The following is a 21,829-nucleotide window of genomic DNA, read 5'->3' on the forward strand; positions in this document are numbered from 1 at the left end:
CTTTCAAAAAACTGCCTAGGTCTTTTGTTATAGCAGATCTTGTGATGGTATAATTTTATCTATCCACAGCAATAAATTATTACAAGTAATAGGTAAACACTTCTTTGAGTCAAATCTGACTCCTGATGGCTTTATGGTTTTTATTGTCTCCTACTTTTTTTACCTCCTAATTATATCCCTGGGAGTTTCAGATAGCAAGTAATAGCCCAATCTGCCCCTGTTTAGCTTCTCAAAATCAGCCAAACTCAGCTTGGCAGCAATAAAGTATGTCTTTGTAAATTAATTTTTCCTGGAAATGAATGAGTTTGACAAAATGATTCTCCTATACCTAAGCAAACATTATTTTTGTCTTGGAGAAATTGCCCATTTAGGGAAAAATACAGAATAGGAAAATAAAGAAGATCTTTTGACACTAAATAAATGCATATTTTGTTCAGATAGGTACATGCATACATATAAGAGACATGAGGAGCTGTGGGTTGATTTCACTGACTTTATTTCAAATAAATTCTTACTTTGAAATACCAAACTGAAGAGTTTTATTGTTTGGATTAACAGGCATGTTAGATTTATGGTTTAAGACATTGTTTTTTAAGCTTGACAACTGTAGATGTGTGGGGCATGCTGTCTGGGGAATTCTAGGAGTTCGAGTTAATCTTCAAGTTGCCAGGTTTGAAAAATATTTACCTAAGACTTTGTAGTTTCCTTTATGTTACAGCTTATAGTATATATGTAAGGAAATAGTTATGAGGTTCTTTTTTTAGGGACAAAAAGGAGACATAGGACCCCCTGGAAGTATAGGCCCACCAGGACAGTTAATAGCAGGTAAGACTGAGCTTTCTTAATAGCTACGTTTCTGCTTTAATTTTTATAATATAATTATGCTAAACAGAATATACCTTCCATGCTTGTTCAATCACTAGCTGAAGGAATTTCATATTTTTAAGATAGTATTTTTGGAGTCAGTAAGCTTTGGGGAAGTATAGGTGGAATTTGGTAAGCAAACTGCCATGGCTAAAATCACATGGCATATCTCCCCGTTGATACTATATGCTGGAGGGTGTTCAGTGGCAGGAAAAACAGAATGGTATTATCCTCTGTCTCCTTGAAGCTATGATAAGTGTGAAATTGATAGTTGATGTGATATCATATGAGAGATAAATCAAACAAGGAACAGATTATCTCCCTCTGTCTGAACTAGATAAGAGAGAGATTCAGAGATTTCAGTCACTTTGCAATCTTTCTTCTTAAATTCAAGATTATTGATACATTCATCCATTTTCTGGTAGCTAATCTTAATGTAAATTCAGCATTGTGTAGAATTGTAAGGCTTATTATTAACATCTAAATATAGATGATATCAGCATTTTAGCATGGTATCATGCTCCCTTTTGAAGTTTGGGAAACCATGTTTTTCTTTGAGCTAAAACCATTTCTTCTGATGTGCCAAAACTAAGGTGACCAGACGTCCCGCTTTTGGCGGGACAGTCCCGCTTTTGAGCAATTTGTCCCGCATCCCACGGCGTTTTAAAAAAGTCCCGATTTTTCATTCTGCCTCCTGAGTCCCGGCTGCCTCCTGAATCCCCGCTGATGGCTAGAGGGAAAAAAAACTCTTTAAACTCTTGCCGCGGGGCTTCAAAGGGCCGACCTACAGCTGATCAGTGTTAAAAAAAAATGAATAGACCCATGCCTGCAAAAATAGAAAAAACAGCCCTTGTTAACAGCTTCCGCTAGGTTAATTAGCTGCAAAAAGCTGCAAAAAGTTCCTGGAGCAGATTTCTTTCCCCCTAGCTATACTGAAAACAAAGGCGAAAGCGAAACTAAACCTGCAACGTGACAAAATGAGGCAGAGAGAGATTTCTTTCTTTTTCGTTTTCTTTTTCTTTTTCCTCACCAAAAAAGGTAGGTACAAAACTGCAAACAATGGGAAATTTTGGGCAAAAGAGGAGAGTTCAAGATTTTAAAACACAAAAGAAAAAAAGCTCTATTTAACTAGGGAATTGTAATAATTGAGATACTATTAATAATTGTATATTGTGTTGAAAGCAGAAATGGTTAAGTTGTGGTTTGGAGGAATATATGGGGGAAATTATTTGGTTTATTATTATTGGTAAATATAATTAATTGATTTGTAAGAAATTGGATTGCATGGAAATAATTGGAATATTCATGTTCATATTGATTAATATACAAAAAAGATAGTTATATAACTAATTGATTTATATTAAAATGTTGAATTTGTATTAAACAACTGTATTACATAATTACATAATTAACCAATGTGAGGATGGATATAAAAATAGATGACAATGGGAAGGGGTATAATATAGAATAGAAGGGAAAAATTGAATTTGATTAAGATTAGAGATGAGGATGAAGGGTAATATTGTTTTTTTTAAAAAAATAGATGAGGAATAAATATGGCAAAAAGGAAATATAGAAATTGTAAATTTAATTGAAATGACTAAACGCTGTTTAAATTTGTGAACCAGCCAAATATTCTGTTCAAGGAAAATACATTGTATGTTTGTATGTGTGTTTCTAATTATTGCCATTTATTCATATTTGTTCTCTTTTATTCTTTAAAGTTTAACAATTCATTCTTAATCTTAATATCTTTATATTTGCTTGGGGTTGGCTTTCTTCCCTTTCATCTTTTTTATTGTACAGCAATCTTTCTCCTCAAACCTACCACCACTCTCTTTTCTTTCCTTCTTACTTTCTCTTCCCCCCACCCTCTTTTTCTCCTCCCTACTTCCTCTTCCTTTCTCCTTCTCCTCCTCTCTTCCTCCCTCTCTTACCCTCACTCCTACTCTAATTTCCATTCCTTCATCCCTCTCTATTGCTGTATCCTTTAATGCATATGGACTACTCAGAGGGCTGAAAAAGTTATTTTTGACTGGTCCTCACACTTTTGACCAGTCCTCGAACTTACGACTGTCCTCACATTTTACATTTTTGCCCTATCTTGTCACCATGGTGAAGAGAAGCAGTTGTGAAATGAGTGACATGGTTGTTAAGAATACTGCACGGGCATAAATATGAGGATGGTCATAAGTGTGAGGACCAGTCAAAAGTGCGAGGACCTGTCAGAAATGACTTTTTTCAGCCCTCTGGTTAGTCCTTTTGTGCATATGGACTACTCAGAGGGCTGAAAAAGTTATTTTTGACTGGTCCTCACACTTTTGACCAGTCCTTGAACTTATGACTGTCCTCACATTTTACATTTTTGCCCTATCTTGTCATCATGGTGAAGAGAAGCAGTTGTGAAATGAGTGACATGGTTGTTAAGAATGCTGCATGGGCATAAATATGAGGATGGTCATAAGTGTGAGGACCAGTCAAAAGTGCGAGGACCTGTCAGAAATGACTTTTTTCAGCCCTCTGGTTAGTCCTTTTGTGCATATGGACTACTCAGAGGGCTGAAAAAGTTATTTTTGACTGGTCCTCACACTTTTGACCAGTCCTCGAACTTACGACTGTCCTCACATTTTACATTTTTGCCCTATCTTGTCACCATGGTGAAGAGAAGCAGTTGTGAAATGAGTGACATGGTTGTTAAGAATACTGTACGGGCATAAATGTGAGGATGGTCATAAGTGTGAGGACCAGTCAAAAGTGTGAGGACCTGTCAGAAATGACTTTTCAGCCCTCTGAGTAGTCCCTATACACATAGCCATGGCCACCCGGTCACATGACCAGCTAGCCACGCCCACCCAGTCACATGGCCTCCAAGCCACGCCCACACAATAAGTCACGCCCACAATGGTGTCCTTCTTACCAATGTTAAAATCTGTTCACCTTACCCTATACACATAGCCATGGCCACCCGGTCACATGACCAGCTAGCCACGCCCACCCAGTCACATGACCAGCTAGCCACGCCCACCCAGTCACATGACCAGATATCCACGCCCACAAAATAAGCCACGCCCACAATGTCCCTCTTTACCAATGTTAAAATCTGGTCACCTTAGCCAAAACTATACTTTTTAGGGACACTAAGGAGGACAAGCTACAAGTGTTAAGAAAGAAACAAACAGGCTAGTTAAGGAGATGCAACATATTCTAATCTAAAGATGTTAGTCTTTTGTCATGTCTAATGAAAGCAAACAAAGCTTTATAATACATAAATTACCTTTATTGTTTCATATGTTGCTTTCGGATATACATATCATATAATAAAAGTATGTAACTGTACCCAGGGGTGGGCTGCCGGTGGTTCGCAGGGGTTCGTGAGAACCTCTAGCTAAGATTCTGTGCAGTTCAGACAACCCCCAAATCCCACTCCTGGCTGGCCCTGCCCACCCCACCCCTCCCAAGAGTCCCCATGTGGCCTGTTTTGGATAAGGCGGAGGGCAAAAAATGGGGAGGGCAAAAAACGGGCCTACCGGGAGTTCGGGAAGGCCAGAAACAGGCCCATTTCTGGCCTCCAGAGGGCCTCTGGAGCCTGGGGAGGCCATTTTCACCCTCCTGGAGGCTCAAGGAAGGCCTCGGGAGCCTGGAGAAGGCAAAAATATCTCCTCACTGTGGTGCAGGAGGCCGACTAAGCCACACCCACCATGGCCACGCCCACCCAGCAACCAGGCAGAGAACTCCTTGCTAAAATTTTTGAAGCCCACCCCTGACTGTACCCTATGTAAAAACGTGACACATCTTAAACATTATTAGTGAAAAAGTCATTTTGCAAAGATATTAGGTGTTTTTCTCTCAAATTCAGGAACTCCATGCCAATTCAGGTGCCTAGGTTTTAGGGCAATAAATGTAGCCCATGAAAAATGTAGGATGAATGAAACCATGACTAAAAACAGTTCAACTATAGCTTAGAACTGGAAGATAGGCAATATATGTAAAAGAGCATTGTTTGTTTCTTTATTCAATTTATATAGCTCTTCATCTCATGTTTTCATGACTCTAGATGGCTTACAATAAAATACACAATATAATAAAATAAAAATAAAACACATAGCAGTCAGGCATTATATACCAATCATTCACACAGTCAGGAGACAGGCTCTGTCCCACACCCAGGGCCCCAGGTTTTGTCACAAATCAAGTTTTCAAGGCCTCATGAAATGCCAACAGGGATGGGACCAATAACTTCAAGGGGAATGATGTTCCAAATAGTAAGTGCCACAGAAAAAAAGACTCTTCTTTTGGCCCCATCAGACAATATTCCCTCAATGACAGTACCTTCCTGCCAGTGGTGAAATCTGAACCAGTTTACTACTGGTTCGCTGGCTGCACATGCGTGCTGAGTGCCAAACATGCGATGTGCATGCGCAGTGTGTACCACATACCAAATGCAAGGTGCACTCACGCAGTGCATGCTAAAAGGAGGCATGAGGTAAGTAGAACAGCACGCGGGGTGTTTGTGTGATCAGATGTGGTGCACAATCTTTTTTTTTCTTCTAAAAACATTTTTTTACCTATTTGCCTGAATAGGTTGTAAAAAATTGCTTTTAAAAGTAAAAAAAAGGCTCTGACGATCACAGCTGAGCTGCGCAATCATCAGAGCCTTTTTTTACTTTTAAAAACAAAAAAGCAAAACCTTCTGCGCATGCACAGAGGGTACAAAACACATTACTTCCTGGTAAAAACCAGGAAGTAACGACAACCGGGCGGCTGGGCAGAACCTCGCGCTGCGATCGCTACCGGATCGGGTGATCTGGTCCGAACCAGGAGCATTTCACCCCTGCTTCCTGCCAAATCAGGTAAAGAAGAGAGTCCAATATGTATTCTGATCTTAAAGGACTTTAAAGATGACAATCAGGACCTTAAATTGCACCTGAAAGCATACTGAAAACAAATCCACTTAATAGGGTAGATGTATCGCCTCTGATGAGTAACTACACTAATAACTTCCCGTTTTCTTGCATTCTGCACCAGTTGGAGCTTCCAAATACTCTTAAAGCATAGCTCATTGTAAAACAGGAGTGTCAAACTCAAGGCCCGGGGGCCGGATCTGGGACACAAGGTGCTTAGATCTGGCCCACGGGACCGCCCTAGAAACAGCAAAAGACTGGCCCATGGTGCCTCTGCCAGTGAAAACAGAGCTCAAGAGGTTGTGCTTGTGCAGTCCTCCCAGGCTCCATTTTCAGCTGCAACGGCCTCCTGCCACCCTCTGCCAGTGAAAATGGAGCTCCATTTTCACTGGCAGAGGGTGGCAGGAGGCCGTTGCAGCTGAAAATGGAGCTCTGGAGCCCATTTTTGCTGGCAGAGCACTTGGGCCACCCCAGATGCCTCCGACACAAGTGACATCAAGCTGGCCATGCCTACCCTGGCCCACAAAGTCAAACACAACCCTGATACGGCCCTCAATGAAATCGAGTTTGACACCTCTGGTGTAAAACATATTGCAATATTCCAGTCTGAAGATCCCAAGGGCATGATGAGTGACTATGAGCAAGAATCTCCAAGTCAGGAATGGGCACATATGATACATAACCCAAAGTTGCATGAAGACCTTCCTAGCTACAGGTGCCATCTGTTCTTCAGTAAGAAGAACAGGTGTCCAGTAAGATCCCCTGACTGGGCACCAGCAGTACCATCCTCATCGAGAACCAAGTATGGAAGATTTATACATGTATTCTCCAGTTTATTAGAGTTAACAGGAAAAAATATATATTTACAGCACTTGTGCATTATAAATATTAATGGTTTAGATGGCAGCTAAGACCCAGTTTGTTTTTTCTCATATGTCTGTGTCTATTTCAGAACTTCCTCATTTGGCAATCTGATATTTTCTAGGGCAACTAATGGGGCCAAAGGGGGAAAGAGGATTTCCAGGACCTCCAGGGAAATGTCTCTGCAACTCTCAGCCAAATGTGAATGGGCCACCATATGAGGAACCACTGTTCGGAGAGGCCTATTCCAAAGTACCTGCAGTAAGTGAGTTTGACAGGAATTAAGATGGCATATTATGTAATTGAAGCATGACTGGATTGTTTTGTTGATAAACTGTGATAATTATAATAATTAAGCTAAATGCTTTTAAAGTGTCACTCTTGTGACATGCAAATAATCTTCATTTACTGACTGTCTCGTTTAGCAATTATTCAAAGTTATGACAATGTAAAAAGTTATGACAGCTTTTCAACCAATCCTTGAATGTACAACTATTGAAACTTTATGCAGTCATGTGTTCCCTATTTGTGTGCTTCCCAGCTGTCTTGCAATAAGCAGAGTTAATGAAGAACACAGAAGAAAAATAATGTTCCATGATGCATCACTTAACAGTTGTGGTGACTTGATTATTGACTGAATGGGAAGTGAAGTGGTGATTCCATTGGGATTTTCTGCTTAGCAACTACGCTGCTTAATGATGGAGTTGCTAGTACCAATTGTGATTGCTAAGCAAGGACTACCAGTACTTAGTTCTAGCAGTTATTGTGTTAACCATATCATGCTTTGCTTCTGAATGAAAATACATTTAATAATACAATTTAATGATAAATTTCAAGTACCATTAAATTACATATTTTCTCTAAATTCCTTGTATTTTGTCTATGACTGAATAGTACTATGCCATTTTTACACATATTTTTCCCTTATAACGAGTAAGCCAATATAAATTTGCACATTTACATATTCTTCATATTTCTCTTCCAATCCATTTTTCTTATAAAAATATTAGATGCATAATAAGTTTACTTTTTCTACCCTTAATTAGAAAAGAGGCAAGAATTTGAGATATTGTTGAATGATTCGACCACAGAATGCTTTCAAATTCATAATATTTTTCTGAATTGGAGGATCAGCTGGAACGATCCAAAGTATTGATCCCAAGCTATTCATATTTGGAATCATCTTATATATCTGTACTGCAATTTATTGTCTTAATTAAATATTATGATGATCTAGTCTCCCTCCTTTTTCTATTTGTAACTTTCAGATTTTTGTAGTGAATAATCAGGAAGACCTGGAAAGATTAAACACAGAAAATGCTCTAGCATTTCGAAGAGATCAGCGATCTTTATATTTTAAAGATACTTCTGGATGGTTTCCAATCCAGGTAAAAAGAGGAAGAAACAGTGTAATTTTGAAAGCATTTGATTTCTTGATCAGTAAAAGGCATACTTTTATGTGGTTTTTGTACCTGATGTCTTCTTGGTTTTTTTTTTTAAAGAAGTGATAAAATAACACTTATTTTTTGTTAATTACATTTCAGTAAATTTTGAGGTGGAGCTCTCTCCATGAGAAAATATGGCTGGTCCCTATTCTGTCTTCTATAAGGATCACAATTTGAAAGATGGGCATCAAATTGTCTTTTAAATTATTTCTAATATTTCTTTTTAAAATTATCTTTGTATTTGTTATTTTGGGTTACTGTCTATTAGTTTGCTTGCTTGTTTGTTTGTTTGTTTGTTTGTTTGTTTGTTTGTTTTGTATGGTAAATGAGATTGGGCTATCCCAAGAGACGATTAGCATAGTGATAAAATATACATATCAGTATCTGTATTTGTAATAAAATATCAGTATCTCAGGCATACTGGAATTTAGGCTGTAGTCTTACTTGTAAATAAATACCATTGTATTTGGTTCTGATTTTATTCCTATCTTTTGATAGGAATAACAGTGAGATGCAAAATGCAGAACAGAATAAGAAATAGTAAACAAAAAATATTGGAAGGGCAATGAAAAAAAGAGACGGAGGAAGGAAGAAAGGAAACAAATAATAACCACATCTAATTTATTGCTGCTGCATTCACTATACTTTCTTATACTTGTGTATCCTTGCAAATCATCTTGCTTTCACCATATTGTTGCCTAATTTCACACATTGCCTTTTGTTCTTAAAGAGGAATTGATGGACTTTATTTATTCATAACTAAAACATTGAATGGAATTCAGTTGGTGTGATTGATTTATTGATTGATTGATTAAGCCTGGATCCAGCAATGTAATATTGCATGACAAGCATCTATATTTTGTATATATTAATGTTTTTTTAGTCTTGCTGTATGTTGTCAAGAGTCACTTGTTTGTGAAATGGACAACTATATAAATTTGAACGGCCAGCATATAACTAATAATGTCATGTCTGTATTTTTTCTTAGATGTCATGCTTTAGTAATTGATTCATGAAAAAAAAAGCTTTGATAATATACTTCTTTATATGTACAGTATGGCTTACATTCTACTATGGATATACATTTTTATCACAGTTCCCCCCCACCCCAAAATAACTGATACAGGAATCCCAAGAATACACTTAGATGAATACTTCCAGAATACTGGTTAAAAAAAGAATTCAATGAAAAGTAATACCACTATCTGCTTTGTAGCCACAATATGTCACCAATATCTATTTTTTCAAATCAGTAAGAATGGTATTGATTGCATTTTATCAAAAGGAATTGAGTAGCAATCTTTTCAAACTAACACATTTATTAAAAGGTGTCAGTTTTTATAAACTATAATCTCATGAAAACAATTACCAAACTCTTCCTTATTTTTGGCTACTATAGACCAAAGCAGTCCTCTTCCTACAATGAGCTCCATTTATATAATCATCTTCTGTGTCAGCAGCTAAAACCTTCCTATCCACTGGATCATCTGCTAGGAGATAGTAACGTCTGTGGAGATGGCATCATCCAAGATGGAGAAGAATGTGATGATGGCAACACCATTGTGACTGATGATTGTATAAGTATGTTTACTCCATTCATTTCTCTGTTTCTTATTCTAGTTTATATACAAACTATGGTAAAACACAGCATAATTCATACATGCAGTTGCATTTGGACACTAGTGGGGTGCAGTTTTTTAACATGATGCTTGCTAACCAATTACAGGATTATGTGGGATAGGCAAGGCCAGTCATTGGAATTATTAATTTAAAAGCTTCCTAATAAATCTGCGGAAACTCTTTTCTTTGAATACATTTCAGACTAATTCCAATTTCTGATTAGCAGCATCAGTATTTGTATAGTAATTGGAATACTGAAAATAGAATATAATATGAAAAATCCTTTATGTAGCTATGATATTCCTTGGATTATGTTAGGCCAGTTTTTATTCTTGCTTTTCATTCTTTTTTTTTTAGTAAATAGTGTAGGAAAGGACAATCTGATACTTTCCAGATTTATTAAACTGTGGTTTTTACAATTGGGCTGAACTTTTGTTTAAAATGTACCCCAAAAGGGTGATCATGGATTGAGGATTATAATCCAAGGTATTTTGTTGGTTCAGAAGTCTCTGTTGAGATTATGCAAAATAACTTTTCAGTCAATTGTACATTGGTTTGTTTTTTATTTATTTTATATCATCAAATATTAGCTTTCTCTGTTTTCTCCTAAAATTATTTTAATGTATTATTTTATACTTATGTGCTTATGTGCTTTTTTTAAAAAAGTGACTATGACATGTGTTTTTGTATCATTTCTGAATTATTATTTTGAATTTATCTTGAGATATCTCTGAAGAAATTACAAGCTGGAAGGCTTTTTTGAAACAAAAATATAAGTCTAATACAAAATCGTTTTATATAAATATTATATTTTAGCATTAAAAATTTGGAAGTAGATCTTATAGATTTTCAGGTTATCTTAAAACAAACAAACACTTTTTTTCTCCACAGTTTTAATTGCTTAAAAGAAGATTGAAAGCAGATTATTTGGAATAATTAGCTGGTATTGGTATGGTCCAAAATAACAATGTCTCTTTGACCAGATTTTAAGAAATTGATATTGAACTTCTGAATAAATTTAGTTGTGTGAAAACCAGCCAATGCTAGAGGGATACAAAGATATGCTTCTTATTTTTAATTGAACCACAGCTAATTCAAGCAAATTTTCTGGAACTGGATAATACACAGAACCACAGATTAAAGCCCCTGCTGAATTCATAAATAGGCTATAGAGGATAACATAGCTAGTTAGCTAGTTTGTGATCATCTGCTGATTGCTGCATGCCTTCATGCAAAACATTTAATCCAGTTATACATCAATTTATTTTCTGATTTCATACAACATCCTAATCTATATACTATTCATCCCAGATGCGGGCTGAGTCCACACAATATGGGAAATTACAAAAAAACACATTTAAAACTAGCCAAGCAGTTCATTTGCAAGGATAAGATCTTCAAGTAGCATCATTAAGTATCTTGTTTAAATATATATTAAATATATTTAAATATTGTTATTTAAATATTGTTTAAATAACATGGAGAAAAAAAATCTATGATTTCTTTCAACTTGCCAATAGCTAAGCAGGGCAATTCAACCCTCTTATGAACATTTTCTGACTAATGACCAAACACCTTCTTCTAGGAGAGCCATTCATTTTTGTGTCACTGTAACAGTATCAAGGTTAGGCTTTTTTTGTCTCAAGATGGCTGAGCTACGCTAACAGGAAACAATCTTAAATCTCTGCTGACCTTTGCTGCTGCACAGCAAATTTGGACATGCAGGAATATTGCTCCCGAGAGAAGCAATATGCCACTGAAAATGCAGCCAGTTGAAAGGAAGACTTCAAAGTTTTATGTATGTTTGGGTCAGAATTCCTTTCTTTTGTGGGTAGTGATAGCGTATAACATCATACACTTATAATCACTTCAAAGCCCGTATTGATAAGCAATATTGATGAACAAATAATTTGAATGGATTAATTAATTATCAAAATAATATGTGAAAATGTCTGTGTGTCTTATAGAGCAAATATTGTGGTGGGGGAAGGGGGGTTGGTGTGGTGCCAATCAGCTGTTCTAGGTGGCGGGGATTGCTGCCGCCACCTATCACCGCCTATTGCTGCCACTGCCGCAGCAATTGGCGGCAAACAGGTAGCAGTGAATGGGCCGCAGCAGCAGTGAATGGGCTGCAGTGAATGGGTTGTGATGGCGAACAGGCCATGGCAAACAGGCTATGGTGGTAGCAAATGGGTGGCAGCGGTGGTGGTGAATGGGTGGTGGCAAATGAGCTGTGGCGAATGGGCTGTGGAGGCAGTGAACGGGCCGCAGTGAACATGGCGAATGGGCAGTGGAGGCAGAGGCAGATTTTTTTTTTCTTGTTTTCCTCCTCCAAAGCTAAAGTGCATCTTATAGTCCGGAGCATCTTATAGTCAGAAAAATATGGTAAATTTTATATAAAGATAACTGATATAATCTAAGCTATATTAATATAAAAATAACTATGTCTCCACAAAATAACATATATTTTTGGTTTCTATTTTGTAATCAATAGGATGCCACCATGCTTATTGTGGAGATGGATATCGGCATGAAGGTGCAGAAGAATGTGATGGAAATGACTTTGGATACTTAACATGCAAAACATATCTCCCTGGGTATGATCATTTTAAAACTGAATTACAGAAGACATGTTTTGATTAAACAAATGTGAACTCAAAGGAAGAGGGAGGCAGTATAATTATTTCCAGGGAAGGGGAGGGGTAATTAGTAAGCGAGAGATAGTTGATTTAGAGAAAAGCTTCCTGAAGCCTAAAGAACAAATCTTCTATATTTGCTTAGAGGTGATAAGAAAGATTGATTTCATCCTAAATCAATAGTTGTAGAGAGATAGTGAAGTGAGTCTGCAAAATTATTCATTCGCCTCTGATTACTTGGAAAATAAAGAGGAATTAAATTCTGCAGTGAAAAGATTGTAGGAGTAATTGTGTTCTAGAGATAGTTGCATATTCATCAGGAATATTTGATCTTGTTATATAGACACACACAAAGATATATGCATAGACACAGATGACTTCTCGTTTCCTTAGTTCTCAGACAACTGTGTAGTTCTCAGACAACTGAAGGACAAAAAATCGTGGATCAGGGTGGCAGTGTCCTCAAATTTGCCACACTCTGGAATTGGAGAAAACTAATCAGAAAAAAGCAATCTTAGGTTTAAATTTGCTTTTGTTTGAACTGAAATTATATTGGCTTGTTCAGCAAGTCTCTAATCCTTTTAGCCTTCCATAAGACTTTAAATGCTTTTACCCCAAGAACTGGAAGGAGATTAGATGCACATTAGAACTAAATAGTGCCAGACTTTTGTTGTTTCTTTAGTTGAATTTTATAGTTTTAAGTGATTTTGTGCTGCTTTAAATTTTTGGTTGTTTGGGAAGAAATAGCCATTTGGTTCAGTTCCAAGCTGGGAAAAAGTAACTGGAAACATGGAGGCTGATTGGAAAGATGACTTATTGATGAAGCAGAACCACATGTGATTCTGGGCAGCTGACAAAATGGAGTTGAGAATGGGTGGGGTTTTATACCTTCTTTGGGCTTTGTATTTGAGCTTCCTGTAAAAAATATTTTAAAAAACTAAAGGCGAAACAGTGAGTGATATTCAAAATATGGATGAGTTCACATCCAAAATTAAAAGTGACATTTGATTATATTTGTTTAGTTAATTAAATCCAGTCCAAACTAAACATTAAATGTATAGTTAATTAAATCCAATTAATGATTTCAGTAAATGTATTTCAGTTCTTTTATTGTTTGGTAGCATTTGAGTGGGCTCCAGGAAATGGACTACAGTTGTGGAGTGGAAACGGCATGGTGTTACAGATTTCCTTTTGTGTGGCCTCCTAAATATGAATAGATATAAAGGCAATGAGATTTTTATAAACCAACTTCTCATTCCCCAACTACTTTTGAATGATGTTCCATGCTGCTTGGAACATTTATAAGAAACAAAAAAGAACTATATACAAGTAGTTCTTGGCTAATGTTATAAAAGTGCTGAACAAGTTTTACTTACAACAGTTCCTCAATGTTGTGCTTGTTGTAGCACCTCCATCATCATATGATTGTGATTTGGGCACTTGGCAACTGACTAGCATTTATAATGGTTGTTGCATCCTAGGATCACATGATTGGCATTTAGAGCCTTCCCTGCCAGCTTCCCACAAGCAAAATCAATGGGGAAACAGCAGGAAGGTAGTAAGTTGCTTCTGTTTTCCTTGCTTTTTCTCTTGAGGAACTCCACTATGGAGTATGATATCCTTGCCTGCACTTGCGCAGTCACATCCCACCTCCAGCTGTGTTTGCCCCAGGCCACAGCATCCATTCCCTGTGTATTTTCATTTATCTACCCACCATCCTACTTGTAAATTGCCTAAGATGATCGTGACTTGCAACTTCCTGCTGATTTCCCCATTAACTTTGCTTGTTGGAAGCCAACAGGAAATCTTAAGACATGGTCATGATCATGTGACATCCTCATTTAACTACCGTATTTTTAGGAGTATAAGACGCACCGGAGTATAAGACGCACCTATTTTTTTTGGTGAGGAAAAGAAGAAAAAGAAATCTCCCTCTGCCTCTGAGCAATTTTGCCTCCTTGCAGCAAACAGCAGCCTGCTTTACTTTCATTTTCGTTTTTAGCATAGCTTGATTAGCACAAGGAAAAAAAAATCTGCTCTAGCAATTTACCTCTTTGCAGCAAGCAGCAGAGCCCTGCACAAAAAAAACTGAGAGCAAATCAGCTGAGAGTCGGGAGGTTGATCCAATCAATTTGTGCTAATTAGGTTGTGCTGAAGCTGAAAGGAACTGTTTTTTCTTGCTGTTTGCTTGCAAGGAGGTAACTGCTGCGAGGCAGAGGCCAAAGGGTGGGGGCCAGTTGGTGGACGGGACTACATTCGGTGTATAAGATGCACCTAAATTTTCACCCCTTTTTAGGGAGGAAAAAGATGCATCTTATACTCCAAAAAATATGGTACCTATGATCCTCACTTAATGATCGCAAAGAAGACTGCCATGATCACATGACATCCCACTGTATGACTGCATCTTGTCCCAATTATTGACATTGTGAAATCTATTACTAATTACAACCTTTGAGTGGGGAACATAATTTGGCTCCTTTTTTGTCTCCAAATAGAGAACATGTTTACTATTGAGAAATCCTCTGTTCACTTCATCAGCATCACCCACAACAACTTCTACATACAATGATCCATGCTACTACTAAGACAGTAAAATTTGTTTTGAAGGCTTTCTTGACAGTTGATCAGCAAGTTGTCAAGACAGACCAAACATGAACACAAAGTCACAAATTACTAAAATTTAATAAAACAACTTTTATTATAAGTCCAGTACCAGAATCTGCAAATTTGAATATCTCTCCCTTCTTGCCCTTTATCTTCAAGAAAATTAGGTAGGATAAAATCTGAATAAAATTCTCCTCCTCCTCTTCCACAAGGTTATTTTTATTTCTGCAGTTCCTCACCATTCACATACTGGAACTTTCTCCAAAAATATTGCTGTGGTTCTTCCCAGTAAGATATTTAACTTGGATCTTTGCTTGCTTGCAGTCTGACTTGTATGTATTAGAACAACCAGTTTTCTTTGGTCAGCAACCTTTTTACCTGCAGCGGCTGTTGTTCTGTATGCTGTCAGATGCTCTTGCTATTTTACGGGAAACATTTAATTTGTAAATGAAATTATCTGCAGAACCCTCGTGGGACATTTTAATTGGCAGGAATAAGAAAGATAGCTCTGCCAAAACTCAGCTGAGTCGATGGCCTGTATCTAATTGTAACTTGCCATAGCATCATGTCCTGCTGTAGATCTGTTTTGAAAGGCAAATGATTGTATGTACATAATTGATGTAAACCCTGAAAAAGATTATCTACCGATAGTGAAAATTAAAAACAGGGCTTCAATTCCAGGAGACCCTCTTGGGCAGTTTCCAGGTGAATTTTTCATCTGCAGGCTGCCTAGTTTATTATAAGAACTCACAGAACATCTAGATGATTTTGTAATCCTTAGCAATTTACATGTTATCAGCCATTGATTGTTTCCTTGCTTCCTTCTATGGAATCCACTTTGGCAGAAAAACTTGGAAGAAAAGTGGAAGTATAAAAGGCATAACACCTACACAGAACTTCACTCCTCTGTACTTTATTTCTTTTTTTTTTAATCCCACCTTTATTACTGTCAGATGTAAATGCCTTATTCTCCAATGTGTAAATAATGTATATATGGAACATCAGAGGTTAACTTATTCTTTGGACTTTAATGTATTCATAACTTACCACTCCCATTCCTAGCTCCACCCCTTGTATATATAAGGAGCCACCCTCACCATTCTCGTCGCTTCTACCTTGAATATTCAGTGAATATAGAATGCCTATCATAATTAAAAAGAAATATATTTAAAGCTTTAACTTCTATTATCTTTATTGAGTCTGATCCTGAAAATATTGCAACAAGCTGGTAGCAGAGGATGGTTAATTGACTCAATAAGTAATTAAAAATGTCCAAGAAAGATAGGCCCAACACCAGGGCCTACAGCAAAGAAATAGAAACTGATCAAGAGATGATCAACGAATCCACCAATGCGATTTCGAGAGAATCCGAAGAATACACCACTGAAGAAGAAGAACTAATGAGTGAAAATAATGACCAGAAAGAAATCGAAATAGAAAATAACGAACTCAGGTCAGAGATATTAAAGATACTAAAAAGCCAAAAGAATGATGAAAGTCTCATCGCGGACCTCCAGGAGATGCTGAAGAACAGCGGAGCAGCGAGAGAGAAAAACGTCATTAAAGAAAAACCCAAAGATCAAAAAATCGTAAGTGAGATGACTACTGAGAAAATAGTTGTTAAAAAGAAAAGATGTGATCCCGCGCGAAATTTTGAATGGCAGCCATCTTGGTTTCAACGAACTTCAAAAGAGAATGGAGCAGAGCCAATCAAAACGCTCAGTTCAAAATTTCTGGCGCGAAAAACACTATCAGACGAAGAAAGTGAGAAAGAAGTCTCAAACTCTTCAGATGATCCAAAATCAGAAAGTGAAGACGATTTAACAAAATCTCAAGTAAAATCAGCAATGAAAACGCTTTTTGCTGCTTTTGGGCCAAGACTGAAAATTACCAAGACATCTACGAAGAAGCAAGAAATCAAACCGGCGACTCAAGACCTGCACGCTCCCATCCTGACTTCGAAAGCGACGACGCCCGAGCCCAGAGAGCCATGCCGATTTCGCCCTACACCACAGACAAAATCGAATACCAACGCACACAAAAAGAAGAAAAGAACCGTCACCACCACCAGAACCCCAAAAACCGAGCCAGAGACCGACTCATCTGAGGAGGAGCGGATCGAGAGAGCTGAAAGGGAGAGAACCTTCCACGACGCCACCAAAGAAGAAATGAACAACGCGCATGTGCGAAACTACGTAGACGACCCAGAAGGACTTGAACTGGCCAGAGAACCGCGCAGACTCATTGCAAGCATCCCAATGCCGTTCTGTAATTTCCTGCACTTGAGAGATCACGGACTGCCCCAGGTTGTAAGTAATGGACAGAATAATGTAGGTAACTTACCCAGTGACTTCCCAAAACTTAGAATTGATGGCATTAATTTACAAGAGTGGTATCAACAGCTTCAGGTTATTTTCATGAAAGAAAATTTACTATTCTTTATAACTAGCCCTCCAAGAAGACCTTGGACTTTAAAAATAGATTGTTTACATCATAGAGCATTTTTCATAATAATATCTAGCGTGTCTCCTGCAATGTATCATAGCATCAAACCAAACCTAACTGTATCAGAAATAATTCGATGCATGTTTAATCTATTTCACAGCGATAGCGTAGCTACAACCACAAGAATGTCTAAGGATTTCTTTTCCTCTAGAGTAAAACCAGGGGTTTCTATAAGTGAGCATTTGATAAATCTAAACAAAATAAGAGCTGAGCTACAATTGAAGGGGGAAGTGATTTCAGATCAAACAATGAAAAGTGTTATTATCAATTCACTTGATCCATCATGGGATAGCTTTATGTCACACTTAGATACCATTAATTTGGGATATTTATCCATAGAAAGTCTATCTAACAAATTGATAGCAGAAGACAATTCAAGAAAAAACCGATCCAGTAACCAAACAGATCACAAACCTTTTAGGAAAATAGCCTTTCAAGATAAACATAATGAGGCCTTTAGATGCTACAATTGTGGATCCAGGGAACATAGTAGAAGAGACTGCCCCAAAGTCTCAAGAGAGAGACATAGACCAGAATATAGGAGCAAATATAATTACAGACAATCTTCCACAGATAGACACAAATATAGAAGCCCACCAAATTACAAAGAAGGTAGAGGGGGTAGAGAAAATTCAAAAGAGAGGAAATCTGGGTCACTGAATGGGCTAAATAAACAAGACAGCACCAGAACACAGCAGGATGAGAATAACAATTGGCTTATTGATTCTGGTGCAACAAATCACACCACCAACAACAAAAGTATATTATCTTCATTTATAGAAGATAAGTTTGTGATAAAGGTAGCTAATCAAGAAAAGGTTCAAGTACTAGGCAAAGGAAATGTGACCTTGCCTGGTCTAGGGAAAATAGAGGGGGTATTATTAATCCCAGAAATACCTCACAACATACTAAGTGCCATAAAATTAAGCAGAGAATCTGATATCAATATAGTTTTCTCAAAGGGGAAAGCAACTATAGAAAAGAACAAAACAAATGTAGGTACTATAATGATAAAAGGAGGTCTACCCTATCTGATAACTAAAGAAAGATGTTTACATAACATTGATTCAAATATGGAAGATTATATTGAAGCAGATGATGAAAATGTCAGTAACAGTGACAATGATGAGTGTAGAATAACTCATGATCACAAAAACACATACAAGGAAAAGAAACCAAAAATAGGTAAACCAATTCATGATGAGTGTGCTCACATCTTACACAGGAAGTTAGGACATGCAAGCTTTCCTGTAGTACAAAAAATGACTGAACACGCAGAAGGTGTCAAAATAAAAAATTGTGAAAATTATTTGGAATGCTCAGTATGTAAGTCCACCAAACTAAAAACCAGTCCCAGACCAAAAAAATCTAACAGATCAACTAACAATATTTTTGATTTGGTACATATGGACTTAGTTGGTCCATTAAGTCCCTCAATTACCTATAGAAAACGTTACTTCCTAACAATAGTGGATGACTACAGCCGATATGGTTTTGTTTACACATTAAAGCACAAGGATGAAACATTTCAGAAATTTAAGGAATTCTACAAACGTATAGAAACACAACATAATATCAGAATAAAGCAAATTATGACAGATAGGGGATGTGAGTTCATGTCTAAAGAATTCTCCCAATGGTTAAAGGATAGAGGAATGTTACATTTCACGTCCAATCCTTTTTCTGCATTTCAAAATGGAGTTGCAGAGAGGAAAAATTCCACACTACAAACCATGATTAGGTGCACATTAGAGGATGCTGGTTTAGGCAAACAATTTTGGTCAGAGGCATTACATTATTCGAATTACACTCAAAATAGAACCTGGTCCAGTATTGTGAATAAGACACCATATGAGGTGATGTACAATAGAAAACCCAAATTATCACACATGCACATATTTGGAGTCACTGCAGACGTACACATACCTAAACAATTGAGGAGAAAGGGAGAAAACGTATCCAGGAGATTAAGATTCATGGGATACGAAACTGGAACCAAAGGGTACAGATTTATTGATAGTAATAACAAATTTATAGTATCCAGAACAGCTGTGTTCCATGAACAGGCCAATTGGTCAAAATTGCACCTTAATGAAATATTTCCTAATAAATGTAAAGATACGATATCTTGCGAGGAAGGAACAACAGAAAATCAAAATATTAACAAAAGTAAGAACAAAACCAAAACTTGGACTAATAGTCAGCATAAAATAAAGACAGACACATTAACAAAAAAGGAAGCTAGATATTTGCATGATAACCATAGCAAGCCTGAAAGAACTATTAGAAACAATAGAAACCAAATACCAAATAAATACAAAGATTACATAATGCATATGAATGGAGAACAAATAACACCTAATACATATGAAGAAGTATTGAAACTTCCACATGAAGAAAGAGAAAAATGGGAACTAGCTATGGAAAAAGAGATGGAAAGTTTACAAGGATTAAATGTATTCACACCTGCGATCGCACCTAAGGATAAAACAATTATAGGTACCAGGTGGATTTATAAAATTAAGAACTTAGAAGGAGGCAATACCTTATACAAGGCTAGACTAGTTGCACAAGGCTATGCACAAAAATATCCAGAAGACTATACTGATACATATTCACCCACAGTGAGAACAGAGAGTGTCAAAACAGCCCTTGTAGTAGCATCTGCACTCAATCTGGACGTATTCCAATATGACATACAGACCGCATACTTACATGCAAAATTAGATAAGGAAATATATGTAAGAGCACCACACAGTCAATACACTAATAAGAACGAAATTTGGTTATTAAATAAGAGTCTGTACGGATTAAAGCAATCCGGCAAAAGATGGTACGATTGCTTGGTAAAAGTACTTAAGACCATGGATTTCAACGCCACCACTGCTGATAACTGTTTCTTTGTAAAAAAGAGTAATGATCATATTGAATTTGTATTAATTTACGTGGACGATATTTTATATATTGGAAAGCATAAAGAGAGCAGGGAAATCTTTGTAAATAAGTTAAATGAACACTTCTCACTGAAATCTCTGGGTAAAGTGAATAAATACCTTGGTGTGCAAATTAACAAAACTAAAAGGGGATTCAAACTTACACAGAAAGATAAAATCATCGAACTCCTAAACAAATGTAACTTAAATAATGCTAAAACCTGTGACACCCCTATGCAAACTGATTTTCTTAGAAACACTGATGAACCTTCCCCTGAGTTTAAAGACAACACATTTTACAGATCAGTTATAGGTTCACTCCTTTATATATCTAATTGGACTAGGCCAGATATTGCATTACCTCTCAATCTATTGTCAAGATATGTTAGTAAACCAACCTTGTATCATTGGGAAGCTGTCAAAAGAATTCTAAGATATCTGAAGGGTACATTAGATTTTTGTTTAATGTTGGAACCCAATAATGACAGAGAACCAAAAATTACTTGTTATGCTGATGCAGATTGGGCTGGTGATACATCATGCAGAAAGAGTACTTCTGGTTATGTTTTTCTATTGAATGATTGTCCAGTTTACTGGTATACTGGTAAACAAGAACTAGTAGCCACTTCTACTACAGAAGCGGAATATGTTTGTTTGTCCAAAGCTGCAAATAACCTTGTATGGTTCAATGATCTGATCACTGATGTTTGGAAGAAACCCACCTTACCATTTATTATGCATGAAGACAATAAAGCGGCCATTGAAATATCCAGATCCGATGCAATTGGACAAAGGTCCAGGCATATTGATATAAAGTTTAAGCATGTGAGACAACTGTCTCAAGACGGATTCATTAAAGCAATACATTGCGATACTTCTGAACAATTAGCTGACATATTAACAAAACCCTTACCTTCTAAACAACACAAATATTTAACTTCTAAATTATATGTATTATATTGTCCTGAATCAGAATGTAATTGGTGTTGTGTAACGAACCGGCATTTAGAGGGGGATTTGTCAGATGTAAATGCCTTATTCTCCAATGTGTAAATAATGTATATATGGAACATCAGAGGTTAACTTATTCTTTGGACTTTAATGTATTCATAACTTACCACTCCCATTCCTAGCTCCACCCCTTGTATATATAAGGAGCCACCCTCACCATTCTCGTCGCTTCTACCTTGAATATTCAGTGAATATAGAATGCCTATCATAATTAAAAAGAAATATATTTAAAGCTTTAACTTCTATTATCTTTATTGAGTCTGATCCTGAAAATATTGCAACAATTACTTTATAAATAAGTCATGGTAGCAAACATACCTAAATTCATCCCCTTATTTTCCTCATAACAACCACCCTTTGAAATGGGTTAGGCTAAGAAGGAGTCATTGACACAAAATAGCTCAGCTGACTTTCATACCGAATATAGGACTAGAACTCACAGTCTC

General features: G+C 36.9%; 1 protein-coding gene across 9 annotated transcripts in view; it reads left to right on the plus strand.

Moving 5' to 3' along the window:
• The window catches only part of COLQ (collagen like tail subunit of asymmetric acetylcholinesterase), a 68,269-nt gene that overhangs the window by 40,936 nt on the left and 5,504 nt on the right, over nucleotides 1–21,829 (plus strand). For 7 of the 9 annotated variants that reach the window (XM_034402561.3, XM_034402562.3, XM_087892605.1 and 4 more), the window contains 5 exons: nucleotides 765–825; nucleotides 6,751–6,887; nucleotides 7,895–8,014; nucleotides 9,529–9,652; nucleotides 12,186–12,288. In XM_034402561.3, coding sequence (XP_034258452.1) covers nucleotides 765–825; nucleotides 6,751–6,887; nucleotides 7,895–8,014; nucleotides 9,529–9,652; nucleotides 12,186–12,288 — 545 coding nt within the window. The remainder of the gene's footprint in view (nucleotides 1–764; nucleotides 826–6,750; nucleotides 6,888–7,894; nucleotides 8,015–9,528; nucleotides 9,653–12,185; nucleotides 12,289–21,829) is intronic. The other 2 variants (XM_034402565.3, XM_087892606.1) reach the window with 1 other exon arrangement.

Source organism: Pantherophis guttatus, chromosome 4, assembly GCF_059756535.1.
Source record: "Pantherophis guttatus breed Tessera chromosome 4, ASM5975653v1, whole genome shotgun sequence".
NCBI classification, from domain to species: Eukaryota; Metazoa; Chordata; class Lepidosauria; order Squamata; family Colubridae; genus Pantherophis; species Pantherophis guttatus.